This window comes from Lipophrys pholis (assembly GCF_963383615.2).
Source record: "Lipophrys pholis genome assembly, chromosome: 22".
NCBI classification, from domain to species: Eukaryota; Metazoa; Chordata; class Actinopteri; order Blenniiformes; family Blenniidae; genus Lipophrys; species Lipophrys pholis.
Window position 1 is genome coordinate 2832471 of NC_137644.1, and position 17330 is coordinate 2849800.

Sequence of the window (17330 nt, forward strand, 5' to 3'; positions counted from 1 at the left end):
GTGTAAACGGGGCCTTAACATGAAAATCTGAAATGACTTCCGGGTTCGATCACTAGAGAAACAGGACGACAAGAAAAACTGCAACAAGCAGTAACGTGACAAGAAAATGGAACAAATAGAAAAGATACCAAGAGTGCAGGAGAACACACACACACACACACACACACACACACACACACACACACACACACACACACACACACACACACACACACACACACACACACACACACACACACACACACACACACACACACACACACACACACACACACACACACACACACACACACACACACACACACACACACACACACACCTGCTGAGTCTTCCTGCAGCTCAGGTTGGGGGGGTCATAGGCCTGGATGTGGACACACTGCTGGAGGGGCGACCAGAGCCAGGTGTTCTCCTCCTCAGACCTGCTGCAGTCCTGCTTCCTGCTGCACCTGCAGGGACAAGGTCAGGACGGGGTCGGGACGAGGTTGGGACGGGGTCGGGACGGGGTCAGGACGAGGTCAGGGCGGGGTCAGGACAAGTTCAGGACGGGGTCAGCTCATGGTATCAGTAGAAAAGCGGTGGTAGTGAGGAAACAGGTGAACAGGTAAACAGGTAAACAGGTAAACACTGACTTTCCATCCAGGACACACCAGCCGCAGTACGGATCCTTCAGGCCCATGCAGGACCCACAGTCGGTCTTCTGCTGGCAGGACTGGACCGGGACCCGGGTCACCTGAGGGACAGGACAGAAGGTCTTTACAGGACCATGAGCACACAGGGTCTTCAGGTCTTTACAGGACCAGGACCAGGACTAGGACCATGACCAAGCAGGGTCTCCAGGTCTTTAGAGAATGAGGACCAGGACCAGGACCACACAGGGTCTCCAGGTCTTTACAGGACCAGTTTCCAGACTCCTGAAGTCTCGTCTGGTTCAGTTATAAACAAAACATCTGGGATCTTTATGGGAAAACAATTTAAATAAATGAGTACTGCATCAATACTGAAATCCTACAAACTGTTGTGAGTAAAAACCTAAAAGTAATCGAGTAAATTGAGTTTATGTTGGCAGTAGTTTTACAGTGTATTTAAATATCTGCAGTCACAAATGAAGTAAAAAGTTCAATGACTGTTTTTACAGAATACAGGCCACCTTGTACCTGTACTAAAAGTGCCTGTACTTTTACTACTTTCATCATGATAAACACACAATCTGAAGTGCTTTGGGTGTGTACTTGTTGTACTGAAGGTATTTTGAGGAGTACTGGTTCCGACCAGCTATGAGGCGACGTTCCCCCCGTCGGTTAATAAAAGTAGACGAGCAGAAGGAAGAAGCTCGGCGTCGTTTGACTTCATCAAAGTAAATCGGCTTCTTGAAGTACTTTGTGATTAGTTCATTTCTCAATCAATAACCTCGATGGCGGCGGCGTGAAGATGAAGAGAGAGAAATGGATGAGGAGAAGAGTGGAGGAGAGGAGAGGAGAGGAGGATCGATGTTGAGAGGAGAAGACGATCAATCACCAGCGATCGGATTGATCACACACTCGTTACGTCTCGGCTGATGGACGAATCGGAAAAGGCCGAAGGGAACACATGACAGAGTCCACGACCTTCTGGAGGAGGCGACACGGCGGCGGCGACACGGCGGCGGCGACAGATTCTCGAAAAGAGGGTGTGCACGCGGTGCTCTGACCTTCTTCTCGGTGGTGACGTAGAGGAACTGCAGGCCGGAGTCCAGCAGCAGGTTCTTGTTGACCTTCTCGCCGCTGACGTCGCCCGGTGCCCGGCCGTACACCTCGGGCCGAGCCGACAGGTGGACCTTCCACACCTGAACACACAAGAGGAGTCACACCCCAGCATTCGACAGGCTCACAGCTGATCGACACGCAGGAGAGCGACTCGGCAAAGCTGAAACTTTTTGAACAACCAATCAAGCAGAACCAGAACCTGCAGCAGAACAACTGGAGTCGAACACCAGACCAGAGAAGGACCCGCCTCCTTACCGTATTCCCTGGACTAGAAGCTGCGCTGCGTTCTGTCAAAGGATCAGAGTACCCACCCCAGAAACAAACCAAGAATAAGGAAGAGTCAGTACCTCTCCGATCCTGGTTCCCACGAACGCCACAGCGTGTCCCATCTCCACCGCCACCGCCACCGCTGTCATGTGACCCTTACGGACCAACGCCGGCTCGGCCGTCAGCGCAAACTCTGCCTTGCTGGCCAGCGGCGACGGCAGGAACTCGGCTCCGCACCGATATCGCTGGGCCATGTTCTTCTGAGAGAGCAGACAGGAGAATGTGAGGCCCCCGCAAACTGAGCCGGTCCGACCTGGTCTCACACAGACCGAGCCGGTCTGACCTGGTCTCACACAGACCGAGCCGGTCCTGGTGGTCCTCCTCCGGTGGTCTCACCTGGTTGTTGCTGCTGCAGAGCTCCTCAGACTTGGACGAGTACGGCGAGTAGACGGCCGGCTTGTTGTCGATGAGGCCGTTGTTGCTGTAACAAGCTCCGATGATCCTCAGCAGCCAGTCGTTGATGGACTGCAGCGGGTACAGGCCTGCACACAGGGGCAAGTACAGGGGGCAAGTACAGGGGTCACATACCTGACACCTGAGGTCACAGTCATGCACCTGATTCATTCCACAGTTAGAACTTGAACATCATCGTCATTATCATCTCAATAATATTAGCAACTGGAACACGTTCGGTTGTAAACTTGTTTTGGGACGATTAAGAGAAAAAAGAGAAACCTACACAGAGCCGAGGTGGACGGGTCTTCATCGGAGGTGAAGGTGACAAACAGAACCTTGTCGTTGGGGGAAACTCTTCCAAAGCGACCCGAGTCAGTCAGGCTCCGAGCCAGAACTTCTCCCGCCGCGGCGACATAGGCGGCCTGAGGCAGAGCAGAGCGGGAGAATCCTGAACCTCAAACACTCCAAGCTAAACAAGATATCTAATCTGCTTCATGGACTTCGTCTCTGGTCGGATCAGTACCTTCGCAGGAAATCGCTCAGTCTCAGACAAGATCGACTGAACGTCTGCAGAGGTTCTGATTTCATTTTTAACGCCCATTGGACCAAAATGGAACTTCAACATGCTCATTATCAGGTTGGCGTCCACGCTCACGTCTGGATCATGTTTCCATGACAACCGAGAGTGACAGTTCGATTCCGAGTGTCACAGCGACGCAACATTAACCGGAGTTTCTTTAGTAGCTACTCTGTGCAGTATGAGGCCCGTTTCCCTCTTCTGCAGCATCACTTCCTGTTTCCTGCAGCATCACTTCCTGTTTCCTGTAGCATCACTTCCTGTTTCCTGCAGCATCACTTCCGGTTTCCTGTAGCATCACTTCCTGTTTCCTGCAGCATCACTTCCTGTTTCAGGTACTTTAGTAGTTCTTGGCTTTAACGCAGTAGATGAAGTTGTGATGAGTCGTGAACTTTGAACTGACCTGAGCCTTGTTGAACTTGTTGCTGGCGCTGCAGTTGAGCTGCAGCTCGGTGTAGGAGTAGTAACCCTGGTCGTCCTCGCACATCCTGGACACGAAGGTGAAGTTCTTGTTTTCCTGCACGCCCAGCGTGCGTGAGAACAGGAAGTAGACGAAGTCGCTGTCCTTGAAGGCGAAGCGGAAATCGTGCAGGTAGCGCAGCACGAAGGGGTTGGCCTGCACCGCCGACGCCTCGATGATGCTGTCGAACACCACCCAGTCGCCGTAGTCGCGCAGGATCCGGGTGGAGATCAGCTTGGTGCTGTCATGGCTGCCGTAGCCTTTACCCACCTGGTGGGGGGGCAACAGAGTCACATTCACCTGCTGACGATTCATTCACACTTCAAACTCCACTACACTGACACTTACGTGTGTGTGTGTGTGTGTGTGTGTGTGTGTGTGTGTGTGTGTGTGTGTGTGTGTGTGTGTGTGTGTGTGTGTCCACCGGGAAGACGTCACGTTGTTACAGTGTGTGTCAGTGTATCACAGTGTGTGTCACAGTGTGTGTTAGTGTGTGTCAGTGTATCACAGTGTGTGTTACAGTGTGTGTCACAGTGTGTTCCAGTGTGTGTCAGTGTATCACAGTGTGTGTTACAGTGTGTGTCACAGTGTGTTCCAGTGTGTGTCCTCACCAGGAAGACGGTCAGGTTGTCTCGGTCCTTGGTGAAGTAGGACATGACGCCGACCACGGCCACGCCCTCCTCGGCGCTCGCCACGTAGGATTTCTCTCCTTTGGTGTCGCTGAAGTAGACGAGCTGCTGGACGCTGCTGAGGTTCCTCAGCGAGCAGATTCCTCGGAACACGCTGCCGCAGACCACCAGCACGTCGCCACCGCCGTGCACCAGCAGCAGCTTGTTGTGGTTGTCGGTGTCGGCCGCCTCCTCGCAGGCGTCGGTGACGGGCGGCGTGCACTGCCGGTTGTCCCTTCGGGGGCCGGTCTCACTGCGGGACTGCAACTCCAGGTCCGGGCCCAGCTGGTACAGGGCGTTGACGGCGCCCACGTACAGCCGGCCCGTCCGCTCGTCCGCCACCACATTGTTGATCAGGGTCTCCGAGGAGAACGCGGCGTTCTTGGCGTGCGAGGGGCCGAGGAGCACGGCGGCGAGGGCGAGCTGCCACGCCCACCACCGCACCGCCATGTCTGACAGAAGAACACAAACAGAGACGCCCAGAAGACATCAAGTGAAATACTGGAACAATGGATCAGACACTGGACCGAATCAGACACTGGACAGGAGCTGATGGAACCAGGTCTTCATGAATGTGTCCAACACCAAAGAACTAGTGGTGGACCTCAGGTCTGGGACCATCATGTACAGTATACATACTGTATGTACAGTATACCATACTGCACATACAGTATGTATACCATAAGTACAGTATGGTATACATACTGTACATACAATATACCATACTGTACATACATATGTGTACTGTATGTACAGTATTGGTATACAGTATACTGTGCAGCACACTTTGGTTGAACTAACACTCGTTCCCAGTCACTCGTAGCTTCAGCTCTTCTGCTTCACTTCCCTCTCGAAAAGCTGCGACTCTTAAACCTGTGAGCTCGTTTCCCTCTGACTGAGCCAGGACCTGTGAGCTCGTTTCCCTCTGACTGAGCCAGGGCGTAAAACTACAACAATACTACTGAGCTATACAGTACTGAGTTATACTTCAATCATTCAGATCCAGAAAGTTCAGGCAGGGGAGCTGATCAATGAATAAATAATTAGAAATAACTCCAGGAGACGTTCAGATAAAGACCTGATTGACGGAGATCCTGGATTATTGATGATATTAAAACATCTCAAACGATTCTATATTTCCGTCACGTATCACAGCCATTGCTTCGTGTTAAATGTAGAGACGAAGACTTCACACATCATTTCCGCCTCCTGACCAATGAAACCCAGAAAGTCTTTCTTTCCACCTGCATGATCACATGCTCCAGCAGCCAATCACAGCGCTCTGTGCCCCCCCCTCCTCTGACAGGGGGATTTATTAGTGGGACTTATCAGTGCGCCCACCTGCTCCCTTAAACCAACTCTGCTGCCGCTATCGGAGTTACTGCGACGATCGGCTGAACGCAGAATTATCTTCAGACGCTCTGGGAAATAAATCAACTTGGTCCTGAAAACTCAGCAGGTCGAGAGAAAGCAGCTCTGCTCCTCGTCACCCCGAGCCCTGCCTCTTCAGCCTCGCTCCCACTGCGCGGGGCGGCACCGCAAGGTATGGTAAGGTATGGTACAGAGCGGCGGTCCCACCGCGCAGTATGTGCCGGGATGGTTCAGCTTTTCGTGCGGTCCCACTGCAAAAGTTGTGGATGGTACAGAAAGAACTCTACCCAACAGTTCCCATGTCTCGTTGCCCCTCCGTTGAGGTACCTAGCACATCAGTACGGTTCCAGAAGGCGGAGCTACAACGCAGCCATCTGCTGATTGGTCAGTGAGGATCGTCACCCTGGACAAGCAGCAATATTGAAATATCTCCTCGCCGTCTAAACCCTCCATTGTTCTCATCCGCCGCTTTGTGCTCACTGATTGTTTAGTTAACTGGTTTATTGAATGGCCAGCACTCTACTGCCCCCTGGTGTTCAGACACTCTTCTCAGTAACAGGAGGGGCGGAGCTTCAGCAGGAGCTGGACGCTGTTGTTCACAATGAGAACGTTTTCACTGTGTCCCAGAGAAGACAAACAAAACAACGAGACAATAAATCATCACCAAGGTGTGAAAAGCTCTTTTCTAAAGTTGTTGAAGTTCAATTTGAGAATCTTCATCTTTCCTTCTGGTCACTTCCTCCAAAACGCCTCCGTTTTCATGACCAGGTCTCATTTACAGTCCAGCCGCCGCCGGGCGCCATCAGCCATTCACCACACCGCCGGGCACCACACCACAATCTATCACACCACAATCTATCCCACCACAATCTATCCCACCACACACTATCCCACCACAATCTATCACACCACACACTATCACACCACAATCTATCACACCACAAACTATCCCACCACAATCGATCCCACCACAAACTATCCCACCACAATCTATCACTCCACAATCTATCACACCACAAACTATCCCACCACAATCGATCCCACCACAATCGATCCCACCACAAACTATCCCACCACAATCTATCACTCCACAATCTATCACACCACAAACTATCCCACCACAATCGATCCCACCACAATCGATCCCACCACAAACTATCCCACCACAATCTATCACTCCACAATCTATCAGACCACAAACTATCAGACCACAATCTATCCCACCACAATCTATCCCACCACACACTATCACACCACAATCTATCACACCACAATCTATCACACCACACACTATCACACCACAATCTATCCCACCACAATCTATCCCACCACAAACTATCACACCACAATCTATCAGACCACAAACTATCAGACCACAATCTATCCCACCACAATCTATCCCACCACACACTATCACACCACAATCTATCCCACCACAATCTATCCCACCACACACTATCACACCACAATCTATCACACCACAATCTATCACACCACACACTATCACACCACAATCTATCCCACCACAAACTATCCCACCACAATCTATCACACCACAATCTATCACACCACACACTATCACACCACAAACTATCTCACCACAATCTATCCCACCACAATCTATCCCACCACAAACTATCACACCACAATCTATCCCACCACACACTATCACACCACAATCTATCCCACCACAATCTATCACACCACACACTATCACACTACAATCTATCACACCACAATCTATCCCACCACAAACTATCCCACCACAATCTATCACTCCACAATCCATCACACCACAAACTATCACACCACAATCTATCCCACCACAAACTATCACTCCACAATCTATCACACCACACACTATCACTCCACAATCTATCACTCCACAATCTATCACACCACAAACTATCACACCACAATCTATCCCACCACAATCTATCCCACCACAATCTATCACACCACACACTATCACACCACACACTATCACACCACAATCTATCCCACCACAATCTATCACACCACAATCTATCCCACCACAAACTATCCCACCACAAACTATCCCACAACAATCTATCACACCACAATCTATCCCACCACAAACTATCCCACCACAAACTATCCCACAACAATCTATCCCACCACAATCTATCCCACCACAAACTATCCCACCACAATTTATCCCACCACAATCTATCACTCCACAATCTATCCCACCACAATCTATCACACCACACACTATCACACCACAATCTATCACACCACACACTATCACACCACAATCTATCACACCACACACTATCACACCACAATCTATCACACCACAAACTATCACACCACAATCTATCCCACCACAAACTATCACACCACAAACTATCACTCCATGAAATGACTGAAACAAGTCAGTAACCTGCTCAAATGACTCAAAATCAACACTTCCTCACCACACTCCTCACGCTCAGAGAGAGAGATCAGAGACAGAGAGAGAGACGATTGTTCTTTTGAAGTTCTTCATTCCTGCTCAGATTGAAGGATTTATTTATTTATTTTATAGCACTCTATTACTCCCCTTCGGTAGCAGCCACACAGAGCAGCACTCAGGGGAGCTGGGGGGGCTGAGGGTCTTACTCAGGGACCCCCAGTCCATGTTCTTGGGAATTTATAACAAGAAGCCTCAGAGAAAGGAGAGAGTCTTCCTCCTGGTTACACAATGAACCAAACTGAACCAACCTGAACCAACCTGAACCAAAGTGAAGCAAACTGAACCAAACTGAACCAACCTGAACCAAACTGGATCAAACTGAACTGCAGGACGTTTCCAGGAAGGTGGATGTTGGAGTGAATCAGACAGATGTGGAGTGATATTCACCTGCAGCTGGAGACCAGGTGGTGATATCGATCTCTTCCCTCGTTCTGCTACGTCCTCTGAGCCGACAGCGACGACATCCAGAAGATCCAGAAGATCTGAGAAAGGAAACGAGAAGTGACTGTTCACTGATCCTCAGCCTGGTCTCATCAAAATCTTCCTGTTTCAAACATTTGATGGATTATTGGTCAAACTGGTCGGAACGTCGACGACAGACTGGAACACATCAGGATTAAAGACAGCAGCAGCGTACTGATCCCTGCAGACGGACTCAGAGCTGCTGGAGAAACACCGGGACGGCTGGCTGGCTGAGGAACCATGTATCTGACGCTCCACACAGAACAAAGAGTGAGGATGGTCCTCCTGCTGAGTGATGAAGGTTAATGAGCCAATGAGAGCGTGACTCAGACGGCAGGCTGGTAAATAGTGTTGTCACAGGTACCTCGAAAAAGTAATCTGATTACTAGTTGAGCCTTTTAAAAAGTAACTTGTTACTTTACTGATGACTCGCCTTTAAAAGTAACTAAGTTAGATTACAAGTAACCTTTTAGTTACTTTCAGCAGGTGCCGGCAACACGCCCCCTGATCTCAACATCAAAATGACAAAATTCAGTTCTGATCCCTGCCTGACCTCCTGCTGGGACACATTTAACCTTTGACCTCCTGCTGAGACACATTTAACTTTTGACCTCCTGCTGGGACATATTTAACCTTTGACCTCCTGCTGAGACACATTTAAACTTTGACCTCCTGCTGAGACATATTTAACCTTTGACCTGCTGATGGGACACATTTAACCTTTGACCTGCTGCTGAGACATATTTAACCTTTGACCTCCGGCTGGGACACATTTAACCTTTGACCTGCTGCTGAGACATATTTAACCTTTGACCTCCTGCTGGGACATGTTTAACTTTTGACCTCCTGCTGGGACATATTTAACCTTTGACCTCCTGCTGGGACATATTTAACCTTTGACCTCCTGCTGGGACACATTTAACCTTTGACCTCCAGCTGAGACACATTTAACCTTTGACCTCCTGCTGAGACACGTTTAACCTTTGACCTGCTGCTGGGACACGTTTAACCTTTGACCTCCTGCTGGGACACATTTAACCTTTGACCTCCTGCTGGGACACATTTAACCTTTGACCTCCTGCTGGGACACATTTAACCTTTGACCTCCTGCTGGGACACATTTAACCTTTGACCTGCTGCTGGGACATATTTAACCTTTGACCTGCTGCTGAGACATATTTAACCTTTGACCTCCTGCTGGGACATGTTTAACTTTTGACCTCCTGCTGAGACATATTTAACCTTTGACCTCCTGCTGGGACATATTTAACCTTTGACCTCCTGCTGGTACACATTTAACCTTTGACCTCCTGCTGAGACACATTGAACCTTTGACCTCCTGCTGAGACATATTTAACCTTTGACCTCCTGCTGGGACATGTTTAACTTTTGACCTCCTGCTGAGACATATTTAACCTTTGACCTCCTGCTGGGACATATTTAACCTTTGACCTCCTGCTGGTACACATTTAACCTTTGACCTCCTGCTGAGACACATTGAACCTTTGACCTCCTGCTGAGACATGTTCAACCTTTGACCTTCATTCCTTCTTGTATTTATATCTGACTCGTGGTTTTATGGCTGCAACTAATGATTTTAATAATTAATCTGTTGATTATTTTTCGATTAATCGAATCAAAAAAAAAACATCTCAAATTGTAGGACCAGTTGATATTGAGTGAACCAAACACCAAATATGTTCTGGTTATTTAAAAACACATAACTGAACCACTACAAAGATGTATACAATACAAATACATATACTGTACATACAAGATGTATACCAAACAATTATTAAATAAGATTTAATTTACTTCAAGGACCACATAAGGCACGTTTCCACCGCACAGAAAGTGCAGGAATGGACTGGTATAGTCCGTTACCGTTTTCTGGACAATTCCGCTCCAAAGGTGGAGGCTTCTCTGCGACCCCTCTGTCGGGGTACTCAGGACCGTGGAACTAGTCTGGTTTTGAGGAGCCGTTTGCTGATTGGTCAGTGATTCACTACACACCCTCAATATTTTAATATGTCGGCTGTATGAATCCTCTGTTAACATAATCTGCTTTGCACTGGTTGTTTTTATATATTTTTTTTTGCTGCTCAACTTTCATGTTGGTCCCTAAAGAGCAGACGTGAGGCAGGACGGAGACCGGGACTCTGGAGCAGACACTACGGTCCTAACTGATGCTCTACGGCGTCCGCTCGTCACGTCGCGTCGCTGGCCGGTGCTCCATCGCATGCCGCCCCAGAGCTCTGGTTCCACAACGCCGGAAGAAGAAGAAGAAGCTGGTCTGAGCCCCGGTGTCTGTCCTGGCATCACGTCCACCATCTCTGCCTCCATGTGGAATTTGCAGCCGTCACAACCAGCGGAGCGACACCGGAGCACAAAGCCGGGGCGACGTTCCCTCTCTAGGAACCAACACAGAAGTTCAGCTGCAGCTCTGTGGCTGCAAAACATAAAACTAAACTAACTAAACAACGAGTGCAAAGCAGAGGATGTAAACAACAACAGAGGATTCATAAGGTCCAGGTCTGTCGCCCCGGCTGGGATTACTGTTGTAACGTCACATATCTGTAAAGCTCTAAACCCCGCCTACATTCTAACCCTCCCCTCTGCGGTGGAAACACCACCCACATTTCGGTCGGGGTCTGCTTTGCCGTACCGCTCTGAACCGCTCCGTTCCTTCCCTGAACTTTATGTGCGGTGGAAACGCGGCTTTACAGTCCAGCTTCATCCTGAGTGGACCAGACTGGTAAAATATCGCTTTAAATAACCTTTAAATTTACACTTGAAGGTTTTTCTTTGTCGTACGTGATGAAATCATCTATAATGTTACAAGATCAAACAGTTGGTACTGAAAATATTTAAACATTCTGGTGCAAAATCTCAAACTAATCTCCTCACACAACGTCTGAATATTCCAATAATCTGGTCCGGTCCAGGTATTTTGTCCGTTTCAGCAGGTTGTCCTCGTTAAGGTGAGTTAACAGGTAAATGTGTGTACTGCACAGCGACGGGTCCAGTACAGGGTGGAGCTCTGACCAGGTCCTCACAGGTTCTACGGCACCGCCTCCACCTCGCTCCGTCCAACTGGCTCTGCAGGCTGAGGCTCCGCCAGCGTTGATGAAGCTCTGAAGGTGGAGCAAACCGCTCCGCAACACGGCGAGTGGCGCATAAATCACACGACACAACAAATCCATAATGAAATTTAGTGCCAACACTTCTAATAATCGAATCTTGTCGATTGGTTGTTGCAGCCCTACAAGGTTTTATTATCAGATTTTTATTATGACTGGTATTTATTTACTCTAGAGATGTAGTTGTACTCTGATGTACTGCCTGCTCTATGCGACCTTTTAATTGCCCCACAGGGACAAATAAAGTATTTGATTAATTGATTGATTGAAAAAAAGGAGGCGGGGCTTCCTGCCAGTATATCGTTGTACTCAGTAAAATGACTAGAATAGAGTAACGTCTCTGCAGTTGTGTTTTTGATGCACTGTTAAGGTTTAGTGACGTTTGTTGGTTCTGATTCTTCTGTATCATCTGAACGCATCGTTACTGAGTTGGCCTGTGATTGGCTGAGAGTGGAGAAGGGGGCGGGGCATGTGAGCGTGCAGATTGCATGCAGTGTGTGTGTGTGTGTGTGTGTGTGTGTGTTCCAGCCATGCTGAACACAGACAGCTCAGTGTCTTTGTCCCAGTGTCCAGCAGCCGTTAGCAGCGAGTGACGGTGTAAAGAACGGAGGTGGTCGACCTTCAGCAGGCGGAGCCACGCCCCCGCTCGTCCTCACACTCCTCCCACAACAGCAGCAGGTCAATCATCCCTGCAGAACCACAGCGGCCCTGTTGGATCCGGACCAGAGCTCCCCTGCAGGGCCGTTCAGGTGTGAACGCTACCTGAACTCTGACCTGGACCGAACAAGGACACCCCGGTCCACCTGGACCCTCGGTCTCTCTGGTCCCGGGTTCATTTGCAAGCGGACGGAGCCAGAGGACATGACGTAGAGCGCAGTGCATTCTGGGTAGTGTCTAATCTGAACACTGCCCTCTCACAACCAACAGTGGTACTGCAATGATTAGTCTGTCTGTATGCACCTGACATCTAACGTAGAGGTTCTGTGTATGTGTGTGTGTGTGTGTGTGTGTGTGTGTGTGTGTGTGTGTGTGTGTAATTACAGCTAGAATCCCCTGCTGCCCCCGGTGGGCCGGCTGAGCGTCTGCTTGTTTTTCACCGAGGCTCTTGGAGAAAATCCACCGACAGCTGCCGTGAATCAGTGATGAGCTCCTTTCAGTGGAGTTCCAGCTGGAACCAAAGCTTTGATCTCCAGTTGGCCTGACGGGAGAACCTGAGAACAGGAGAACAGGAGAACATGAGAACGTGAAGCAACTCGCTGCAGGTCCGATCAACCTGATCAACCAGCAGGTGAACGGAGGCAGGACAAGCAGCCGAAAACCAGGTGAATCAACAGACGGTGACCTGCAGCCCGTCCATCGATCAGGTGACCTGTGGCGTCTGCTGGGGGGGTTCAGCAGCGTGTCATTACCAGTCTGTAGAGCCGAGCTCGGCAGTTATTAGACCATCCTGTAATTATATAGAGCTGCTGTTCAACTTTGATATCATGAGAGAAGACATCAATTACTGAGGCTGCAGGAGCACCTGTGTGTGTGTGTGTGTGTGTGTGTGTGTGTGTGTGTGTGTGTGTGTGTGTGTGTGTGTGTGTGTGCAGGAGTCGTCACTCTGCTATCTGACAGGGCAGCTTGTGATTTTAGCTGAGCAGCTTTAATCTCTTGTAACAATATGAAGCGCTGATTACACCACTGCACTGTGAGAGAGAGAGAGAGAGAGAGAGAGAGAGAGAGAGAGAGAGAGAGAGAGAGAGAGAGAGAGAGAGAGAGAGAGAGAGAGAGAGAGAGAGAGAGAGACAGAGAGACAGAGAGACAGAGAGAGAGAGAGACAGAGAGACAGAGACAGAGAGAGACAGAGACAGAGACAGAGAGAGACAGAGAGAGACAGAGACAGAGAGAGAGAGAGACAGAGAGAGAGAGAGAGAGACAGACAGAGACAGAGACAGAGAGAGAGAGAGAGAGAGAGAGAGAGAGAGAGACAGAGAGAGAGAGAGAGCTTATAAAAAGGCCAGATGAGCAGCAAGGTGAGACGAGTAGACAAAATTAGGTATAAAGAAGAATGTGTGTTGCTGAGAAGAAACAAGGTCATTGTGTATTATCTCTCACTCACACACACACACACACACACACACACACACACACACACACACACACACACACACACACACACACACACACACACACACACACACACACACACACACACACACACACACACACACACACACACACACACACACACACACACACACACACGCTTAAACTGACTGGCATCATCAAATCCTGCATGTTGACCTCCAGGTGGCGCCATCTTCAGGCAGCGTCCGATTCTGATCTGACCTCAAACCTTCAGACTCAAGCTCAGATTTCAGTTTTTATATACAGAAGAGGAGGAGCAGGATGATGAGCATGAGGAGGAGCAGCAGCAGGAGGAGGAACAAGAGGAGCAGGAGCAGCAGGAGGAGGAACACGAGCTGGAGGAGCAGGAGGAGTAGGAGGAGGAGGAACAGGAGCTGGAGGAGCAGGAGGAGGAACAGGAGCAGGAGGAGGAGCATGAGCTGGAGTAGCAGGAGCAGCAGGAGGAAGAAGAGGAGAAGGAGCTGGAGGAGCAGGAGCAGCAGCAGGAGGAGGAGGAGGAGCTGGAGGAGCAAGAGCAGCAGGAGGAAGAAGAGTAGAAGGAGCAGGAGCAGCAGCAGGAGGAGGAGGAACAGGAGGCAGAGGAGCAGCATGAGGCGGAGGAGCAGCAGGAGGAGGAGTAGGAGGAGCAGGAGCAGGAGCAAAAGCAGGAAGATGAGCATGAGCATGAGGAGGAGGAGGAGCAGCAGGAGCAGGAGGAGGAGGAGCAGCAGGAGGAGGAACAAGAGGAGCAGGAGCAACAGCAGCAGGAGGAGGAGCAGGAGCAGCAGGAGGAGAAGGAGCAGGAAGATGAGCATGGGGAAGAGGAGGAGCAGGAGGAGGAGGAGGACCTGTTAAACCATTGATTACATGGAGCTGCTCTGTGTGTGTTCCTATTACACCTCTCAAGACAATGGATCAGATAGAGGCAGGAGAAAATTACCAATTCTTTTTACACACACACATGTTGGAGCCAAAATCCTTTGTTCACTCACCCTCATGAGGAAGGGGGGGGGGCGAGGAGGGGGGTGAGCCACGTTTCTTTGAGAACAAAGAAACCATGTGCTCAACCCTGGAAAATTCGCCATTGATCACATGACCCCCCCCTGGGGGGCCCCCGGGTCCCCCCTCCTCTAGCTGCGGCACTGCAGCTCGACGGCAGGGGGACCCAAAATCCCGTCATCACCGGGTCACCGGCCCGGTGACGCGCAAGCCAACCCCGCGTGGATTGGCTGAACCACGGCCAACGCCGCGGGGAGCCCGGAAGACATCATAACGGTATAAATTCAGGCCCGGGAAGAGATCCAGCCTCTTCCAAAACGAAATCGCGTCAACCCAGACGCACCTTTTCGTAAGGAGACAAAGCGCCTCGTGTTAACGCACCTGGACCGGGCCTGAATTTTCTTCACCTCGCTGGACGAGCTCAAGAAAAGCGGGAATTCCCTTTATTTTTGGTTTCCCCTTCTTTTTTTTTCTTCCTTTTTTTGTTTGCATCCTCCGGACCCCGAGCGCGCGCTGCAACCGCACGCTCGTCTGCAGACCGACCTGAGCATCGCTTCTTCACTCCCCCCCTCATCGCAAGAAGCTGCTGATCGCCCCTCGGATCACACTACGGGTTTCCCCTCCGTAGTCCACGTCAGGTCTCTATTTTCTGGGACGCCAGAGAACCGCCCGCGGCCACAAATCGACGGATTTCACCTGGCCACGGAAGCACGTTTCCCCCTCGTCCAACCAAGTAAGGCTTAGAGTCTGGGCAGGAATTAGAATAACGTGATATTATTATTGCTGTGTGTTTATTGTTGGTACTTGTAACTTTGGGACGCCGATCCCTGTTTCTGAGTACTTTTGTGTCTACGCGTGGACGGCCATCCACGCGAATCATCGCACGCACGCGCGAGCCTCCTCATCCTCAGCTCACGCTTCTGCTCCCAGAGTCCATATCTGCCTGAACAGCCGTTTTTGGACTCTGTACGTGTAAGCTGAGGCGGTCGCGTCAGTGTACACAGTCAGACACCCCCTCCTCTCTCCTCTCTCTCTCTCCTCTTCTCCTCTGTTTCCCTGTTCACTAACCAGCGCACGGTACGGCCGCCGCTGCCTCCAAGCGCCTCCTTTCAGTGCGTCCCTGGGACCGTGTGTAGTTCACTGCGGCTCGGATTTCTCGGCCACAAGGAATCCGGCGCGCTCCCGACGGCTACGGCCCGTGCGGAGCTCAGTGACGTCACGCTATCCCAGGCAGAGCACGCCGAGCGCCTCTGGTGACCGGGTGGGTAATCACATCGATTTCCTCGCCGGGTCGCCGAGCCGTTTGGCGCCCTCTGGTAGTCGCGTGGGTAATTGCAACCGCTCGTACCGCCATCTGGTGGTTGCATTAAGTCATCACAACTGCCCCGCGCGCCGACGCGCACCTAGTGGCCAGATCGGGTGTTTACACCGGACCGCCGACGTCTACCTCCCTCTGGTGGACGTTCGTGGTCATTACCCTCTCACCAAGTCACGCCCCTTTCGCTCCACAAACCCGCACACACACACACACACATCGCTCCCCACACTCGAACACACACACACCCACTCACACACATCGCTCCCCCACACTCGAACACACACACACACACACACACACACTCACACACACACACACACACTTTATTAGCTGGCTTTGTTTTGTATTGTGTTGTTTTATGAGATCTTGCTTGATGTTTATTGATTAGATGTGATTCATAGATTGATGATTTAGGAATAGACGTTTGTTAATAAACACTTAATAGTTGAATTGAACGATTCTTGGTGGTTTTTGTGTGCTTTTCAGCGACAACTGCTGGTTGTAACAGTCAGTGCTCGGATTTACAGCCTTCCTTTCCTGCTTCAGTTAAATTGCGATTATCATTTCAATCAGAAATAATAATTTAAACATTTTAATTGAACTTTCTTTTTTAAGACTGATGTTTCGTTTAAGACCCTAACTTCAGCTGGTGCCCCGACTTTGATTAAGTAACGGTAATATTCAATTGATTAATAGTTTGAATGGTTTAAATCAATTTCAATGATTTTAACGCTTTGGGTAATTTAACACACCTAGGAGGCGTTGGCGAATGAATGCAGGTTTTCCACGGGAATAACCCGCATTGCTTTTAAATAATTTTAAGTGTTTCATCGCATTTTCTGTGGTTAATTACCCGCACTATTATTGATTGATCTGTTACCCAGTTAACCTAATCACAACTTGAATTGTCTCTAAGCTATTGTTCATTTATTTTTGTTGCAGATAGATAATTTGTATGCTTTATTAATTAATAAATTAGTCAATTTATTCAATTAATACTCAAGAGTGCTTTTAATCATTTTTAAGTGGTTTTCGTGCATCTCAGCATCCAATTATCCAGTATTATTAATTCATAAAGCGCAAGTTTATCCAATTAATAATCCTAACTGCATTTAATTCAATTTCAATGGTTTAGCTCATTCAAATAACTCATTGTATTTAATTAGTAAACCCCGACTTTACTTAATTAATTCCAACTCCTCCTTGATTACTCCCGATTGTTATTAGATAAATAACCAAACTTGTTTGATTAACAATCCATTCTAAATTACTTGCAGATCAC

The 17330-nt window shown here is 49.5% G+C and overlaps 1 protein-coding gene across 2 annotated transcripts in view; it reads right to left on the bottom strand.

The window, feature by feature from the left end:
• Nucleotides 1-17330, bottom strand: part of LOC308127365 (plexin-B2-like) — a 95724-nt gene that overhangs the window by 27958 nt on the left and 50436 nt on the right. For both annotated transcript variants that reach the window (XM_080492378.1, XM_080492377.1), the window contains exons 3-12: nucleotides 12664-12833; nucleotides 8408-8502; nucleotides 4114-4622; nucleotides 3446-3772; nucleotides 2749-2887; nucleotides 2406-2551; nucleotides 2090-2269; nucleotides 1688-1822; nucleotides 630-730; nucleotides 320-446 (exon numbers count right to left, since the gene is read on the bottom strand). In XM_080492378.1, the coding sequence (XP_080348504.1) occupies nucleotides 320-446; nucleotides 630-730; nucleotides 1688-1822; nucleotides 2090-2269; nucleotides 2406-2551; nucleotides 2749-2887; nucleotides 3446-3772; nucleotides 4114-4620 (1662 nt within the window). In that variant the 5' untranslated portion in view covers nucleotides 4621-4622; nucleotides 8408-8502; nucleotides 12664-12833. The remainder of the gene's footprint in view (nucleotides 1-319; nucleotides 447-629; nucleotides 731-1687; nucleotides 1823-2089; nucleotides 2270-2405; nucleotides 2552-2748; nucleotides 2888-3445; nucleotides 3773-4113; nucleotides 4623-8407; nucleotides 8503-12663; nucleotides 12834-17330) is intronic.